The 18,735-nt window shown below is 47.8% G+C and overlaps 2 protein-coding genes across 4 annotated transcripts in view; one reads left to right on the top strand and one right to left on the bottom strand.

Annotated features, from left to right (window-relative positions):
- Positions 1–13,546, bottom strand: part of HS3ST1 (heparan sulfate-glucosamine 3-sulfotransferase 1) — a 33,960-nt gene extending 20,414 nt beyond the window's left edge. The window contains exon 1 of one of the 3 annotated variants that reach the window (XM_081051158.1): positions 12,694–13,546. The gene's annotated coding sequence lies outside the window, so the exon portion shown is untranslated. Of the gene's footprint in view, positions 1–12,084 lie in introns of all 3 variants that reach the window. The other 2 variants (XM_081051160.1, XM_081051159.1) reach the window with 2 other exon arrangements.
- The window catches only part of LOC308499515 (uncharacterized protein), a gene marked incomplete at its 5' end in the record, with an annotated part of 31,644 nt that continues 25,419 nt past the window's right edge, over positions 12,511–18,735 (top strand). Inside the window, one exon of the mRNA XM_081053042.1 lies at positions 12,511–13,127. Coding sequence (XP_080909168.1) covers positions 12,511–13,127 — 617 coding nt within the window. The remainder of the gene's footprint in view (positions 13,128–18,735) is intronic.

Raw genomic sequence — 18,735 nt, 5'->3', positions numbered from 1 at the left:
AAGCTGCACCATTTCAAAAATTGATGAGTAAGAAAAAAAAGCATTCTTCATAGAAAGCAGAACATTTTGAGTATCAGAGTTATGCAGAGAGCTAGATGACAAATAAAGAAAAAAAGAAAAAAGAAAGAAAGCAGAATGCATAGCACAAAGTGGCTCTGAATCGAGTATTTTCGGAAGACGACTCTTCTGCGATAATTAGCCTTTGTACCATCGTTAGCAGAGGATCATAAAGAACTATTCAAGTACAAAAAGGCAGCAGGTGAAAGCAATTCTGAACACACGGGACTGCTTAACTCAGCAGGGCCTGGTGGCCTGTGGAACCAGAATCCCAACACATGGCTGCACGCCAAGCAGAGCCCTTCCGCTGCTTCAGCTAGAATCTGAGTGGTGGAGAGCAGGACCTGGGGATCAGAAGCAGCCAAGGCCGGCTGCACCTCTGAGATGACCAGTGTGGCCATGTCCCTGGCACAGGGGCCTGCGGGGTGGGGGAAAACTGGTGCACACAGGGCTGCCACGAGTTTGGGAAGCACAGAGTGCCAGGTGGCTTTGACTTGACCCAGAGGACATTTTCTCAGGTCCCTTTCATTTTTTTGTGGAGTGACAAAGGACACCTGCCCATCTAAGCTCAAGAAACCTGAAACAAAACATCCTCCTTCCATCAAAAACTGATATTTCTATTTTTAATAATGGTAGTTACCGGAGACCCTCCGTCCCTCTCACCACCTAAATCCACATTTCACTGGGCAGCCGTGCTCTAATATCCTGAATCAGGCCCGGGGAAGCTCCCGGAGCAGTGGTTTGTGCTACTCTCAGGGGAGTTGTTTCCTGAGGGACATAGCTAAGCCAGCAAGAAACCCCAACAATGTCACCTGTGCGGTAAGGAGCACAACTGCTGGAGCAGTGTCTCACCCCGGCCACGCTGGGCTCAGCTGAGCTACACACACACACATCACAGTGCCTCCTCCCCTTGGCTGCCTGTCCCACATGGGTTGGTGGCAGGACTCTGCTCACTCGAGTCCCTCAGAGACCCAGAAAGACAGAACCGAACACCCGCTGTCTTGGATAGTGCAGGTCACCAGGGGAGAGGGGAAGAGAGAATGCACAAAGTAGAAGTGGCTCTTACACCTTCAGGCCACATGGGCCACACTTTCATTTTCACAGCCCGCAGCAAGTCACAGGGCCAGGCTGTCCTTCACATAGGAAGGAAAGTACCACCCCATTACTTCATGGAAGAGAGAGATCCACGGCGCCACCGCACGCACGAGCATGTATTATGGGATGGAAGGAGGTAGACTGGGAGAGCATCCCAGAAAGCCCTGAAAGAATGACACAGTCTAAACCTGATTAGAAAGGGAACAGGATGGCAGGGATTCAAGGCTGGGGGAACGGCATGTGCACAGGGTGGCGATGTCCACATTGCTGGTTTATCTGAGGAACACTGGGCGGCGGTCACGAGGTCAGACCATGACGTGTGTGTACAGAACAGAGGATGGGGATGGAAAGATGAGAATGTGGCTGCCAGCCCGAAGGACCTGAAAAACCAAACAGCCAAAGAAGAGCCAGCTTTGAGCACCCCCACGTGTGTTAAATGCTCTGTACGCCCCCCCACATTTAATCCTATGAAACAGAGAATACCGGGGTCCTTAGTTTATTTCATTCAACAGTTATTTGTTGGGTGCCACCTGCTCGCCAGGCATTCTTCAGGTTTGATCCAGGTTTGGGCACTCTAGACTACACCCCCAACCTCCTCCAATGTAACCTACCGCAACAGAGTACACATTAAATTACTAAGTGTATAAAATACATAACTAAAAACCATGAAAAGTACATAAGGTTTTCTGAGATCTGAAGTGATGTATCTGGGGCTAGATCTATTTCTGCGTCGAAAACCCTGCACTTAACACTAATTCTGTAAATCATGGAGATCTGTGGGGCATCTGCCTCAGGGGACAGGGCAGAGACCTGATTATGATTTGCAAAGTTTGCTCAGGTCAGGCGGAGAGATTCACATAGAGAAATATTGCAGATTGCAACTGACTGCAAAAGTCACGAAGCTGTGGAAGGGGGAAAAAAAAAAAAAAGAAAAGCAAAACCAGAAGAATGCCAGATTTGGAGTTCAGCTGAAGACAGCAATAAAAGAGACCATATGAAGCGGATGGGATCAATCACCAACTGCAGTGGCGAAACGTGTGGAAATAGTTCCTTAAAGGCAAGAGAAGTCAATTCAGGGTGACTGTATTAATCATCCTCTTCCACTGTTTCAACTACCTGTCTGCCTCAGTTTCCTCTTCTGTAGTTTTGGGCTGTGGGCATGTGACCGCATTTTGGGCTAATGGGGCCCACAGGGGAATGTCGTGCAGGCTTTTGAGAAAGATTTCCTTTCCTGATTAAAGAAAACAGAGACCCTGACCTAAGTTAGAGCAGAGAGAAGGGAGGCTGCATGGGTCACCAGGGCCCTCTCACCACCTGGACGGGGATCAGCCAGGTGGGCCGGGAGGGCTGGATGACAATACCTCAGTGGCAGGACCTCAATGGCAGTCTTGATCTGCTTTTCAAACGAAATCAGGCTTATCAGGAAGAAACACTTATGATTACCACAAAGTGCCCTGTTACAGACACGTACTCAGTCCCAGGCTCTCAAATAGGTGTTTGATATACATTATACAATGCGATTCTCACTGTAAATGTTCACAAGGAAGTATAATTCCATTTAACAGGTAAATCCACCAACGTGCGGAAAAACAAAATTGCCTCCCCCATGTCAAATACCTCAACTAATACAGTGCCTTTCAGAGCAGAGCACATTCTCTGTGCTGAGTGACCAGGAACTGTAAACTGTCCTGGTCCCAAGAATGATCCTGCCTGGAAGGAAGGCTGCGGCAGAGGAGCCATTCCCCCACACACGGTGGGTTCCTGTGCGTAAAGATGGGGCTTAGAGACTGTGGGGAGGTGAGCACTGCACAGGGAGGAGTTGGGGCACAGGAGGTGGCACCCCGAAACTCTCTGTAGTAAGAGCCAACGATCAATAAATGGAAATTTAAAACCAAATCAAAAGAAACAAACCCCTGGAAGTAGGAGGAGGAGGAAGGGCAACACAGCCGATCCCTCCACAAGATGGCACTCGGTTCCCTCGTCTTCAGTTTCTATCTGTGATTTTGTGCCATTGAAGAACACTGTTTATATCACATTCCATATTCTTTCAGATGCACCATTACTGTCCTTGTGTCCTTCCTTCAAGGTCATGGGCATTGAGTTGGGTTCCCGAGAAGCCATGGCAAAGGGAGAGGGTGTGGCATGTACCTAAATGACTGCATCGGGATTTAATCAGGGATGCTGGCAGATTACCCCGCTACAGAATGTCACAGGATGGTCACGTTCTTCAAATCCTTAGGCCTGCTTTTAAGTTTTCCTGCTCTGTCTTCTTTTCCGTTTTCTTCTCTTCCCTGGGTTCTCTCCATCTCTCCTTTTCTCTCTCTGTACTTTCTCTGTGTCTTTCCCTACCAGCTCCTGCCATATCTTTTCTATATTGCTGCCTCTAATCTGTTGGCCCAGAAAATGAAATCATAAGCTTTGCTTGAATCATCTGATGTAGGACTCAAGAAACAAAGAGCAAAAGACTCAGACACCCTCCCAGGAATACAATGCATGAGATTCAGTCTATGGTCTCTGAAGCATGACATTTAGTTTGTAATCTAGAAGGCTGCATTGCTTTCTTTAGTCATCTTATTAATAGGATCATTTTTTTTTAAATGCTGACTATGAGGGAGGCATTGTGTAAACGCTTGACATAACTTATTTGGTTTAATGTGCATCAAGCAGTCCTCTGTTATAATTTTAATTATGCCCATGTTGCAGATGTGGAAACTGAGGCTCAGCGATGAGAAGCAACTCACCTCCTCCTGCCTGGCTGAAAGTAGCCAAGTGGACTCTCTGGCTGGTTAAGCCTGCATGCTAACCATTAGGCAGTTTCACCTTATTTCTGGTCCATATTCTGTACAAAGACTGATAGAAGTAGCTCACGTTAAGCGAGGAGTTAGTAATATTATATGCAACAGAAACTGGTTACTTTGGCATGACCCATATCTCACTATTGAAGAAAGCGTAAAACCCTGCTTCGGAAAGTCCACATACGACAAAGGCCTTATTAATTTAGTTCCTCACCAGGTTGTTACCTGAAATGGAAATGAGACATTTTCACAGCCATCCTCGGAACAACACACTCCAGCCATCTGAGGGGAGGTCTGGGACTCAGTTTATAACGTGAGGTCATCTCCATGGGAGGAGGGAGTCTGAAAGGCTCTCTAACATTTTGCTGGCTTTGGAGGAGGGAGCCTTTGGAGGTGTGAGTTTTCAGAGCACAAGGTGGCCCTTCAGTGTATTCAGTGGAGCCCTTGTGTGAGAGGAGTCTTTCCCAGCCAAGCCCTACGGTAACGAGCTCCACTGGTGTTGAATAAGGCGCACTGTTAGCGGGCTGACCACTGACCTGGTGGCCTCCTGGCTTTGAAACACCTTCCTCACAAAGGGTGTTAGGAATAATCTCTGCGTGCCTTTGCAACATGGGAGAGAATGTGGCTCACTTATTAAATGCACTGTTCCACAATTCTTTTGCTTCTTTTAGCAAACGAGCAAGCTTGCCTGGGTTTGATCCGTTACTTTGCTCAGCAGAGCAAACCACCCTTCCTTTGCTCCGTGTACCACACCCTGGCTAAGTCATTTCACCTTCAAGCTTACTGGACTCTCCCTTCTCTAACTTCTTAGCTTTCTAGAACTTTCACCCAAGTAATCGCTCAGAACTGTAACCACAAAATAGGGATGTTTAATAAAATATAAAACTTCCAGTTAAATTTAAATTTCAGAGAAACAAATAAATTTTTAATATTTAGTGTCTGGGATATACCTATATTAAAATAGTCTATGTTGTTTATCTGAAATTCAGATTTAACTGGGTGTCCTGCATTTTTGTTTGGTAAATCCAGCAACTCCACACAAGAAGAAGACAAGGCTTTTTGAGCATCATGCGAGGCATTTTATACTGGCAAGTTCCTTTAATCCTCATTAGAATGTAGGAAAAACCTGAGGCCCAGAAAAATTGTCTATTTTTCAGGACGATACAATCAGTAAGCAGGAGATCAGAAATTCAAACAGATGTGACTTCAAAAGCCTTGCTCTTTCCACCACAAGAATAACTCCAAAATCTAATCCTGGAAATTTGTAATTGACACCTTCTCCTTCCTTCCTATCCAGGACGCTGGGGAAAATCTGGTTTAAGATGTAATTTAAGCGAAGTGCGAGCCAGTTTTGCAGAGCAGGCGCCCAGCCACTTCCCTCCGTGCCACTGAAGCATTTATTTTTCTGAGCACAGCTAGGCAAGCTTGGCTTTTCAGTTCAGCTGCATCTGCAATCACCTTTCTCCGTCTGTATTTTAACTCCTGATACAGGACTCTGATTTACTCTCCTAAACTAGAGAGTGAGGACATTTACATAAAACCACCTACTGCACAGTGAACCTCATCTGCAGGAATTCTAGGGGAAATTCAACAAGACACAAAATGCATCCCGGAAAGTGCTGAAATGGACATTCTTGACGAACAAAAGGAGACAGATGTCAATGTTTTCAATCTAAATATATTCCTTTGCTTATAGAAAATGTGGGCCACTCAGCCCTCCAGGGACGCATGAAGTCTCCATCTTGAACCATCGCTCTGTGCAGGTGGAGAATCAGGCCAGGGACCCCATCCTGGGCCTGCGCCTCCATTCTTAGGATCTAAGCAATGATGCTCACTTCCAGACCTCAGTGTCCTTAAAGGTAAAATGAAGATGCAGAGAGCTCCCATCCTCCTTGAAGGACTGGGTGCAGGAGAAAAAGGACACAGTGGGTATGATTGCACAACATAAAAGTAAGGAATTATCATTTTCATTCTTTTTGTTGCCCCCATGTTTCCCTTTATATGTATATTCTTCTTTAATTGGTTTCATTCTTTTCATTGCAGTGTGCATTTGCAAGGCCCAGGATCGCCTTAGGGAAGGGTTTGTGGTAGTTAACCTGCCAGTTGAATAACTGGGCTGTCCACACTGGAAATCCCTAAAACAGGCAAGTGGCTTCACGATGAGGCCTTGGGGGCTGCACGGAGTTCAACGTGTGACCCTCCTATTTTGGCTCTTCTTTCCTTGCCTCTCTCTTTCCTTAAATATTTCTCCCCCGTGAAGCCTTCCCACATGCCCTCGAGGCAGAAATGCTGCCTCTTGTTTATTTTCTGAGCAACTATTTGGCACCAGACCTAGCGTTCCAGAAACTGGTGGGAGAAGCAAACATCCGCCTCCAAATGCCTTCTCTCTCTTAGGCCACACATTCTGATGGGGGAGTGAGAAATAGAAGGAGGGGAGCCCAGGAAGTAACAAGATAACTCCGGGTACTCGTAGATGTTATTGCTACAAAACCACGCTGTGGAAGAAGAAAGTACTGCAATGGAAGAAAGAAATGGGAGATTGGAGGAGATGTGTTCTCGAGGGAAGGCCAGCCTAATGACACAGGCAGAGGACCAAACACAATGCATCTATTCCCTCGCACGGGAAAACATGCCAATTTATCTGACTGCCATACTACACTGTAAGTTCCCCAAGAACAAGAACTATTGTTTTTTTCTGCGTAATTGCCCCCCACGGCACTCAATAGCAAAGCCGGAGAAGATCTGAGACAAGGTGCATTTGAGTTTCAAGGGCACAAGGACATTTCACACACAGAACACAGTTTAAAAATATTTGGTTTTTGCAATACAAAAATGAAATTTTGTAGTACTACCCAACATCTTTGCCAGGCAAAGAAATTAAAGCTTCAAACATTCTTCACTGAGGAGGGGGGGTCCCCGCTTCAAGTGGGTCCAGCAGACTTAAACCATGTCAGACGCTCAGTTAAAAAGATGCTGAATGTCAGAGTTCTGAGCGTCAAGTCTCAACAATTAAAATATCCTCCCCACACTCCTTGCTCACTTTAATGATCTACTCTCTCATGATCATGCATTAATGTCTACCATGCTGGTCTATACTTTCCTCAAGGACTGGCCCTCGACTGGGTTTTGCTCATTCAGGTATTCTAGCACTTAATCTAGTACCTGGCACATGGTGGGCACCCACTAACTGTGTTTAATCGCCAGTTTCATTAAAATTAAGAGTGTGGTTTGTTATCAGGGGTTTACCCACAATAGCAATACGCAGAATATAATCGAGGGTGCAAACGCCAACATCCAGAAAGCTTTTGTGTTGGACAATGAAACGTGACTTTGGTTATGGTGAACCACAGACTGAACTTGCAGACCCCTGGCTAGCGAGCGGAGGTTTGCTCCCGGCACCCCGACACTGCCTGTGAGCTTCCTCTGACTTTATTACGATCCTTGGCACACCACCATCTATCCCAGGATGCAGTTCACTTGTCTATGTCACTTTTATCTGTCTCCTCCACTGGAAGACAAGCACAGGGCTAGGGACTTCCATCTGCTGCACGCCGTGTCATGTCACCGTGTCATGTCACAGCGTTACTTGGAACCCAGGAAATAGGCTAAAGGAATACCTGTGCACGTTGGAACCACGCATGACGACCAGGGAAAGGAACACCACAAGCAAACATTCCGCACACGTGACGGTTCATTCACGGGGACGATGTCTACACTGGGCTCCAGATAGGCCCTTGCCTCAATACTCTGGGTAACTGATATCGTTGGCTGTCAGATTGCAGTCAATTTCTTCTCTGTTCCCAGAGATCATAAACTGCAGGCCTGTGGGGCAGCTATGAGGCGTACCTACAGAGTGTTTTGTTTGGCCCCTGTGGTATGACTTACAAACACCGAATTAGCTGTTGGCACTTGAAAATCAGTAGATTCTATATAAAATTGTGAACGTACAGTCTATCTTGAAAAAGAAAGAAAAGAAAAATTAAAATAAAACCCAGATCTCGCTAGACTGGGCCTGAGGTCCCATTGGCAACCCCTGTGCTAGGTCAGAGCTGCAGGCCTCCCTGCAGGAGGCCCAGGCCCAGGGCCTGTTTCCAAGGCAGTAACTCGCCTGGCTACTGAACCCATTTCAGTTTGCGACCCCTGCTGGAAAGCTACCAAAAAGCATGCAACCTGGAGGGGGGAAAAAAAAAAAGTAAAGAAAAGATGCCCACTGGGATCTATTTCTGTTATGTTCAGGCTATTCCTTGGAAGAATAATGGATTCATTTGTCTAGAACTCTCATGGTTCCACACAACTATTGACAAATTATGGCCTGGGAAGTATTATTCTAACAGCCTAAAAAAGCTATGAGCGTAATCCCCTGTGGGTAGAGGAATCTGAGAATGCTTCATGCCGGAGGCAGGCCCGGGGATGAATCCTGAGAGGCTGGGCACCAGCTGGTTACAGTTCAGACTAACTGGGAGAGAAAGGGGATTTACCTGGAGATTACGGGTTACCGCTAGGAACTGATGAGAAGCTGAAAGACCAGGCTTGGTTCATGAGAAGGACTGATGGGAACCTAGGCAGCAGAGAACACGTCAGAATCATGCCATGGGAACTGCACCCCTGGGGCATCCTGGGACAACCATGCTGCTGCACATGCCTCTTGCTTCATGACCCATGGTGGTAAGTGAACACTCCACTGTCCTTGTGTCCTTTAGCTAGGTCTCAGGTGGGATCATATCATCGACTGAGCTCTAGTTCGATGCCCAGAGATATGGACAAGGAGAAGGAGCACCCTCAACCCCCCCAACAAAAATGGCAGAAAGGTTGTCCCGCAGCAGAAGTAGGCTGTCTGGTTACTGGCTACTTTCAAAATGAAAGCGTCCACATGGGTTAGGAGGATTCTAAGTGGTGGTGGGAGGGAGAGGACCAGCACGGCGGAGTGGAATGAGAACAGACGGACCTGAACTCCACTCAGGAATCCTTTGTACCTTCAGACAATTCATTAACTTTTCTCATCTGCATATCCCAACTCTTTAAAATAGAAAGGGTGCCATCTGCCTGTGCACAGCATAGGGCTGTGAAGATTCAGTTCAATCATCCGTTCGTTATTTCAGAAACGATGATAAGCATCTATTAAGTGCCAGGAACTTAGTTATGTTCTGGGAACAAATTTTGAACAATGACAGAAATGCGAGAGCCAGTGCTTTATGCTGAGGACGGATTTAGACAAGGGAGACCCAGGTTGTCTCCTGAAACTATCATGTATCACTTCTCCCCAACTGATACATCATCTGCAACTTTCCTTCTTTTTTGATTAACTAATTAGCAGGGCCCTTCCTCCAAAAATATATTGTCTTAAGACATAGGAAATGCATTAAGCTCAAAAGAAGAAAAAAAAAACAACTCTGAAATATTTAACTCTGCAAAAAGTTATCTCTAAAAACAAGAAATGAATGATTCTGAGCAGTGAGGCCTGATGCTGGTGGATTTGAGGTGGAGTGATCTCCACAAGGAGACCCACTACATGAAATTCTCTTCCTCGTCAGATGTTCAGCCTCTGTAATTCACACAGACACACAGACTATAATTACAATTAACATTAAAATAGACAAAGTAAAATTTGCAGGAAAGGCAAATTAAGTAACCCTGTACATTCTCATCAGTGTTTTAGAATCGCCAAAATGCTCTTCACATACACTTTCTCACTTTCTCATGATAATCTTTCAGTTTCTATGTTGCAGAGGAAAAACAGGAGTCTCATACAGGGGAAAATCATTTGTCTAGGGTGCTGGGGAGAGAAGTTGTCTCCACATCCAGCCAGCACTCTTACAATTCCCCTACTGGAAAAGGGCAGCCAAGCTAGAAAGCACTGGGTCATTAGTGAGGTTTGAAGAAAGATATTTATGCCAGAGTGATGAGGAACAAGCGGGTCTTTTCCAACACCAGCTGGAAAATGATGGCTTTCTACAATAGCAGGAAAGAGACTACATTTCCCACCCACCTCCAAGACTCTCTCATGCAAGACACTGGTTTCAAGGTACACCCTGGAACACAGTGTCTAAGGCCTGACCCTGCGACAGACTAAGTTCCATCAGGACATCGATGTATTTTACTGTCCCTCGCCTCAAAATCTAGCCTCAATAGAAAGAACATGACTCAGTCAGTACTCACGGCAGGTATGTGCCAGTGGCGGTGGAAGCCGTGGACTGGGAAAGGCAGTGGGCACTGACCACGCAATCTGACACCAGCCAGTCCATTTTCCTAGCCCCTTAATAGAAGCTATCAACTTTTAATTCAAGGAAAACTTCCACTTTGCTTTTCCTTTCAAAGAGCTCTGGGGACTTTTCCAGTAAGAGAATTTCTTTTTGACCACAAGCGCACAAGCCCCAACTATATTATAGAGCCCAAGTAAAAGGTTTCTGGGCGTCTGCACTGTTCAAAGCACTACTGTAGACTATAGGACATGAAGTTTCATACTAGGGACACCAACAACAGAGCTAAGAGCCCTGGGTTTTTCCTGATCTCATTTTCAAGTTCAAAGTACCACTTTCTCACCAGTTTCCCAAGTAAAAGAGAAGAAAAAAAAAAAAGCAAAGAAAAAAACCCCTCCCATCTTAAAGCTACAGTGCATTGCACACTAGGCAGTGTCCGCCTGGATCTGCAGCCAGGAAAAGGCTCAAGAAGCCTCACGAAGGGGTCCTCATCCCATGGTACTGTCTTAATTGTTTCGAATTAAGAGTAGTCACAAAGTTGTCACCCTTGTCCAACTTGGCTGAGTTAGAGGGACCCACTGCCTCTGGGAAAGGCTCCTTTCGAAGCTGATCTTTCTCTACCTAGAGCTGGAGAAACCCTTACATAACACAATGGTCCATTTCAATATGTTATTTCTGCAATCCTAGGGGAAGAAAACATCTAAGCACTGGAAATAGGAAGAGTAACTGGGGGATTTGCAGCTGAAGCGTTCATCTTTTGGAATTTCACTAGGTCAGGCTTATTGCAATTGTTCCCAATTGTTACTGAGAAAGCAGAAAGCAAAATAAGAATTCCCAACGCCAGAAGACGGGCTATAGAAATGCAGGGAGGCAGAAGTTGGGTTATTTCCCCCTCCTCTTTTTTTTTTTTTAAGATGGAATTCCTGGAATTAACCCTTGAGTGGAAGTTGGTAATTGCGTTTCAACAAAACAAGGTGAGATTTGCCTGCAAAGCGAGAACGCACGAGTGGGACCGAACGGATCCCGCAAGCGCACAGGCTGCAGCCACAGAAGCCGGCGGAGCACCGGCGCCCGGGTGCTGGGAGCTCGTCCGGGGACCGGCTCCCCCGGCGAGCGGCGGGCGGCGCAGTCGAGCCGTCGGTACCCAAGTTTCCAGACCCCTGGCTTCCAGAGGAGGAGGGGGCGCTCTGTGCTCCTGCTGGATCCCTCGGCTGCTCCTTGCGGCTGCTCCCCGCGAGCAAGGGGCCGCTTCTGGGAGCGCAGCGCGAAGACAGTGGATTTGGACTTGCCTCTCCAGAATCCCCCCCAAAGCATCTTGGTACAAGTAATGGATAAAAATAGCCGGCGGATAACGCTGGGGGAGGCGGGGGAGGAGCGAGACTCGCGCAAGGGAAGGCAAGGATACGACTGGTCCCGCAAAGTGGGGTGCCCAGGGGGAAGGGATGCAATCCTTCTCCCGAGAGAGGGGACTGGGTCTGCGAGGAAGCGCGGACGCCTGCCGGGTGGAGTCGCACCCGGTGTATGTGGGGTGTAAGACGCACAGCGCCGCGACCGCCGAGGAGCCGAGCACACCCTCCACACCGCGCCCTGCATGCCGGCTCCAGACCCCGCCGCCTCTCCATCCCATCCAGGGCTCTGGAAGCGGGCGCTCCGGCTCCCGGGGCAGGTGGGGCCAGGAGAAGGAACAGCGACCGCGCGCGGTCTGCCTCCTGGCTCAGAAAGCGCACCTGGAGACGTCAGGCTCCTTGAGGGTGCCGCCTGTTCTGAGCTCGGAGTACGGGCTGCCACCGCGGGTTGGCGCCCCGCCGCCCCACACCCTCAACATCTGCCGCCACCCATGGTGCTCGAAATAGAACCAGAGGCCAAAATGAAAAAGGTAAAAAGTAACAGGAAAAATCAGGACCGTGTAGAATTGGCTTTTGGGGAAAGAGGCTACTTACTGTGTGGCCTGTCGCCTCAATCTCTCATCCCGAGCATCCCCGCCCCTCGGAAGATGCCCCATCTCTTCTCTACTCCAACCAAATGCACAGGCAAATCACACCCGGGTTTCCCCACCCAGGTTTCCCCAGCCTGTATGCTGCCTCGACCAAGTGACTTTTTGCTTACTGTATTCCCTCCCCAGCTCCCAGCCCAAGTGGAACCCGGGCTCCGCTGCGCGCTGCGCTCCTAATGCCACGCACGGTCCTAGGGAGAAGCGGTAGGCAGGAGCAAACCTCCGACTCTGCTAGGGGGGGGGAAATCCAGCCTACTAAGCGTCAGAAACCCGGATAACTGCCGGCTAGGAAAAGAAAAAAAAAAAAGAAAAAGAAGAAAAAAACAGTCTCGGGACTTGCAGAACCGAGGGGCCAAGGCAGGAGGTGAGGAGGATGGGAAAACCCCGGGTCTCTCCTTCCTTGTTCTCCTGCATCCACTCCACCTGCTCCAGCTCCGACTCACCTTGGGCTCCGCGCTGGTCTGAAGTCCGGGGCGCCAGGTCCGGGCACCTCTACCGCCCCACGTCTCGCCACTCCCGAGCCTGGCTGCCCCCGCCCCACACGCTCTGCACTCACCTGAGCTGCGCCGCGGTCCAGCGGGTCCGGCGTCCGAAGTCGGCTCTCGGGCTGGGCCATGGGCAGCGCCTCCGAACAGCGGCAGCCGGCGGAGTGAGCTTCGGGACGTCCGGGGACAGGCGAGAGAGAAGGGGCGCGGGCAACCAGGGACCCGGCAGTGGTGGCGGCTCGTGGCTGCCCGCGCGCCAGGGACTTTGCAGGCGGGAGGCTCGGCGACGAGTCCCGCGGAGGGGAGGAGCAGGAGGAGGAGCAGGAGGAGGGGACGCAGGAGGCCGGGCCCTGGGGGAGAGCGCGTCGGGCAGAGGAGGATCGCGAGCGCCCACTGCTGCCCGGCCCGCTCTGGTGCGGCGCGCAGGCGAGCCCGCTCGGTGCCTGGCTAGCGGCCCCGCGATCAGGGCTGCCAGGCCCGCCCGGCTCTCGGCTCCCGCTGGCAGGTACAGGAAGAGTCTGTCTGTCCACCCGGCGCGGCGGCTCCTCCGGCTTCAGTCCCTGGGGGGAGGGCACCCGCGCGGCTGGGAGGGTGGGGCCGGTTGTGGGTTGGGTGACTGCCTTGGCGGCAAACCCGGGACGATCGGTCTACTCTCGCACCCTGCTAGGAAAGGGCAGGTGCAAGCCCCGGGTCCGTCTTCCTCCACTCTTCAGTCCCACAAGGTCCCTGGGACGTGCGCGCCTCCCTCTTGCGTCCACACCGCGTGTTCCCTTCCCGGCAGGTGACTCACCTTGGGCTCTGAGTCTCCTTGCGCCGCCCGGGAAGCAGGGGGAGCCATCCTCTGGAGCTCGCCCCACAGCCGGGCTGGGATGCCGGCGGAAAGGCAGCCTGAGGCGGAATCCACGCGAGGAGCCGGCTCCCTGGCGCTCCTTGTCGCTGTTGAACGCTCCCTCTCCCTTCGGTTTCGCGTCCAGGAGGGCATGGCGATTTACCCGGAGAGCGGGCAGAACTCACTCTGCTTTTGCTAGTGCCGGGGCATTGCAAACGTCAGCTCTGAAATTAAGCAGGGTCTCCCTGCCTCCTCCTCTTCCCCAGTTCTGGTAGGTGGGAGGTTTTGTGGGTAAACTCGATCAGCATTTCGTAGTTTAACTGCAGATTTAGGATTTCGAGGGGCGTGGGGTTCTCATCTCCTTGGCGAAGCTGTGCTGCCCGCTTACTCGGACCAAAGCAAGTCACCTTAAAGGCAGGTCAGCCAATGTGTTGAAAAAAAAAAAGCCAAGTGAACATCAAAGTAGAGTAATTTTTTTCAGATGAGATGTCAGTAGCTCTTTCATATCTTAAATACTGGAAGATAAATGTAAGAATTCAAATTTGTCATTTAAGTTTTAAAAATCTTTCATTAACTTTGCTTAGTTTGAAAACACTCTCCCATTTAAGGAATGATTCCTACAGGAAATTGACCTCTTTACTCTTGTAATATTACTGAATACCCCGTTTAGAAAGCAAAGCACTGACTAGCATTTTAACTCTCTGATAAAGCCAAAGCCAGTATCATCTGGGAGGCCACGACCAAGACTTATTTTGAAAAATAAGCTTGTAGGGGTTGTAAAGACCCTGGCTACTTCTTTGAGTCAGACTAATGTTGACATGACTATTTTACACACAGACACACAGACACACACACACATACAAGAGGTCTGACAATTAAGTTCCCAACTCATCCTAGAAAAAGTACTACATAACTCACTGCTAAATATCACCAAGGTCACCTTCGAAGTACTCCCCTTGGGAAGCTATGCACCAACGCCAGTGCCTTGTCCACCCTCAAAGCAATTTGGGAACTCTTTTTCTGGAATGGCCATCAGAGCTGTCATTGTATTACCCTTGATGTCTTGAATGTCATCAAAATGTCTTCCTTCCAATATTTCCTTTATCTTTGGATAAAGAAAGCAGTCATTGGGGGCCAGATCAGGTGAATAGGGAGGGTGTTCCAATACAGTTATTTGTTAACTGGCTAAAAACTCCCTCACAGACAGTGCTGCATGAGCTGGTGCATTGTGGTGATGCAAGAGCAGTGAATGTTGGTGAAAAGTTCAGGTCGTCTAACTTTTCACACAGCCTTTTCAGCACTTCCAAATAGTAAACTTGGTTAACTGTTTGTCCAGTTGGTACAAATTCATAATGAATAATCCCTCTGATATCAAAAAAGGTTAGCAACATCATTACAACAAGTTCACAAACTTAATTGTCAGACCTCCTGTGTGTGTGTGTGTGTGTGTGTGTGTGTGTGTGTATTTGAAAGGCCTTAGCATTTAAATGTACTTTAGCTTTAAAAGAAGTGTCTTTCCCCCATGAAGCTGTGTGAAATCATGTATGAGGCTGTGTGGGTCAAACTGAGGCAGGACATGTAGCCTAGGAAATTGACAACCCCTCCAGGTACTATGTGAGGTGCTTCACTGGTTAGACAAGTAACAAAGTGATATATCCAGTACCAATAGGTGGAGAAAAACAAGAACCAGTTTTCCAGCTAAGCTGATCCCTGTAACTGGCACCTGACCTTTAGCAATTATAATGTCATTATAATCTCATTTGCATTGTGGTTACTAGACTCCCATCGTGCATCTGACACCACAACAGAGGAACCAAATAAGGAAGAAAAGGCAGGAAAAGAGGGTCCCTCCCAGGGGGAGAAGATAAATGAACCACATCAATGGGATGTCCACCAATTCCCGCCTGGGTAGGATAGATACCCCTGATCATGACTGCTTTCATGCCACTTGTTCTTTGAGTACACCTGCACTTTCCTCTCAAGTATATACTTTCCTTTTCATTAAATCACTTTCACTTTCCTGCATCTGTCTCACTCTTGAATTCTTTCTTGGCGGGAAACAAGAGCCCAGTCACCACTGCTCCGGGTTGAGTGCTCTCTTGGACACCCCTGTGAGCCTCCAGAGATGGATGCCAATTACTGGTGTCCTTCAGCTCCTACCAGAAGTTAAGCCCCTGCAGATCACCAGTTCTTCAAAATAGGCAGCTTCTTTGATGTTCTAAGTTGATATGGTTACTTTTCCATTAGAGTTCAAAGTGCTTTTGTGCCCATAGTTTGAATCACACAACTCATTTGTATGATGCAAAGGAGACTGGCACCATGATTCCATTTGTACCCTGGGTGCCAAAGGCAGGTTAACTGATCGACTTACTTCCCTACCAGAAGTCCTAGAAAAGAACTAGAACCTAGTCTCCAGCTCTGAGCCTCTGAGAGAAGCTTCCATTCAGGACGTGACTCCAGGCAGATTTGGCAAGTGACAAGAATTTGAGGACTAGAAATTTAGCTTGTCTCATTTTTGAATTTCAACCAACATTCATTGATCAATGATCGATGTTCTTACGTTGAGATAAATAAGAAAGTGTTAATTGGCTCTTTTGTTCTTATTTAGCTTTATGTCTCTGCCAAGACATATCTCCATTTCTCCTAAACTCCCTTCCTTGACCTCTTCTGAGCATGAGTTAGATTTTCTAATAGGCATTCACAACTCAGCTCTGTTATAACATGAAAATTGTGTTGAAAATATCTGCTTATAGATCTCTTTCCTGCTATCTTAGAAGGGCTTCGAAAACGAGGACCATAATTTTGTTTCTCTCCCAGAATCTTGCATGGTGTCTGAAACACAGTATACTCTCATACTCTCAAAAAAAAAAGATTTGTCAACTGACCTCATCTCCAGGAGTAATAGTTTAAATGAGATGTGTGTCCATTTCAAAGCTGTCAGTGTCAGAATGGGGGCTTGGAGGAGACATAATGGTAGTCACCTGGAAAAGTGTCCATCACTCTTTGATGTGTGGCCTAAGACCCTCTTACTCAGTGTCATCAACTGGAAAATGAAAGGGTTTTAGTAGATGATCTCTAAGCTCTTTATGTTCTAAGACACCAAAGTCAGACTTCCGTTTGGAAGTCTTCAAAATGGCGGCGTGAGGTGAGCCTCTGTAAATCTCCCCTGGAATTTACAACTAATCGAACAACAATAACACCACAAAGGACTCCCTGCACAGCACATAGGCAAGACGAACAGGCCCACTACTGAATTCACCTAAAGGTGAGAGAATCGCGCGAGCGGGGGAGGAGGGAAGGGAGAAGTGTGGGGACAGAGCCGCGCGGGCGCAGGACGCAGACCTAGCTCAGTGCTCCGAGCTCGCTGCATCCTGGAACTACCGCAGCTGCGGGAGAGGGAAGGACTCAGACTGCTAGGGCTCTGCTTATGGCCCACAGGGCTGAGGGGACAGGATATAACACAGCTGAAGCCAACGCTCACGGCAGAGACCTCGGAGAAAAGACTGAGGGAAGAAGGCTGAAAATGGTGGTTTAAGCCCTCACTGGTGAGCAGAGAATGGAAGCCTTAGGCACTGAGACTAGCCGCCACCTCCCTGCCCTCCCAAAGCTCACCCCGCCCCCACCTGCCTGGTGCTGGAAGCGATAAAGTAGCACTGTCAGATCAAAATAACAGAATATTTGCTTTTCTGAGAACTGTGGACCACAGACACAGATTTGCAGCCCAACTAGTTCCGGTAAAGGGGAGGGAGCTGTGGAAGCGGGACCGGCTGTGGTGGTGGTCGCCGCCATTGCTCTGGGCCACCTCTCACAACTCACCCTACCCCTGGCCCCACCTATCTGGTCGGATCCCTCCAGGAGTAAACAGAACTCTGAAACATACGGGCTCTGAATCGGGTGCAGAAAGAGTTTGGAACTTCAAAAGCTCTCCGCATCCCCACAGGAATGTGGCACCCTATGACCCAGGCGAACTGTTAACAGAGGAGAAGCCCGTCTCCCAGGGAATCCCCCCATTGTGTGAAAAGTTGGAATAGTGCAGAGAAAACATAGCACTACCGTGTGAGAGAGAAAAAAAAAGCTGCAGTTGGAGAGAAAATAAAACATTCTACCAACAAGTACTGGAGAACAAAAGAAAGACCTCTTCCTATCAACCTGTTGCAGAAGCCACTCCTGTAGATGTCTAGGAAGAGAAATAATAAATCAGTAATTGCCATGAATAACCAAGGCAACAAGACCGCTCAGAAAGAAAGTGAAAAGTCTCCAGAAAAGGAACTTAAAGATATGGAAATACGTGACTTCAATGACAGAGAATTCAAGATTGCAGTTCTGAAAAAAACTCAACAAGATGCAAGAAAACACAGAAAGGCAGTTTAATGAACTCAGAAACACAATCAAAGAACAACATGAGCATTTTACGAAAGAGATTAAAATTTTAAAAAACAAATAGAATTTCCGGAGATTAAGAACTCAATAGAAGAAATTAAGACAATAGAAGAAAATAGACAAGAAGAAAATAAGGGACAAAAATCATATGATTATATCAATTGACGCTTAGGTAGTAGAGTTGACCAGATGGAGGAAAGAATCAGTGACATCGAAGATGGAAACCTGGAAATTACACAGATGGAAGAAGAAAGAGACTTGAGACTTAAAAGAAATGAAAGAACTCTACAAGAACTTTCTGACTCCATCAGAAAGAGCAATATAAGAATAATGGGCATACCAGAAGGAGAAGAAAGAGAGAAGGGAACAGAGAATATATTCAAACAAATTGTTGATGAGAACTTCCCAAACTTGTGGACAGCACTGGATCCTCGAATCCAAGAAGCAAATAGAACACCTAATTACCTCAATCCCAACAGGCCTTCTCGAAGGCACATTGTATTAAAGCTGTCTAAAATCAACGACAAAGAAAGAATCCTTAAGGCAGGCAGGGAAAAGAAGACGGTAACCTACAAAGGAAAGCCCATTAGATTACCATCAGATTTTTTCAGCAGAGACTCTACAAGCCAGGAGGGAGTGGAACCAAATATTCAAACTATTGAAAGAGAGAAATTATGAACCAAGAATAATATATCCAGCAAAGATCTCCTTTAGATATGAAGGAGGAATAAAGACCTTTCCAGACATACAGAATCTGAGAGAATTTTCTAATAAACAACCTGCACTGCAAGAAATACTAAAGGAGGCTATTTGACCACCATCAACAGGGACAATTTGTGGCAACTGAAACATAGAAAGGGGGAGAGTAAGGCCTGAACTAGAATAGGGAAATGGAGAAAGTAAG

Source organism: Rhinolophus hipposideros (assembly GCF_964194185.1).
Source record: "Rhinolophus hipposideros genome assembly, chromosome: 1".
In the NCBI taxonomy this organism is placed as follows: Eukaryota; Metazoa; Chordata; class Mammalia; order Chiroptera; family Rhinolophidae; genus Rhinolophus; species Rhinolophus hipposideros.
This window is presented reverse-complemented; position numbering and strand designations above follow the sequence as displayed.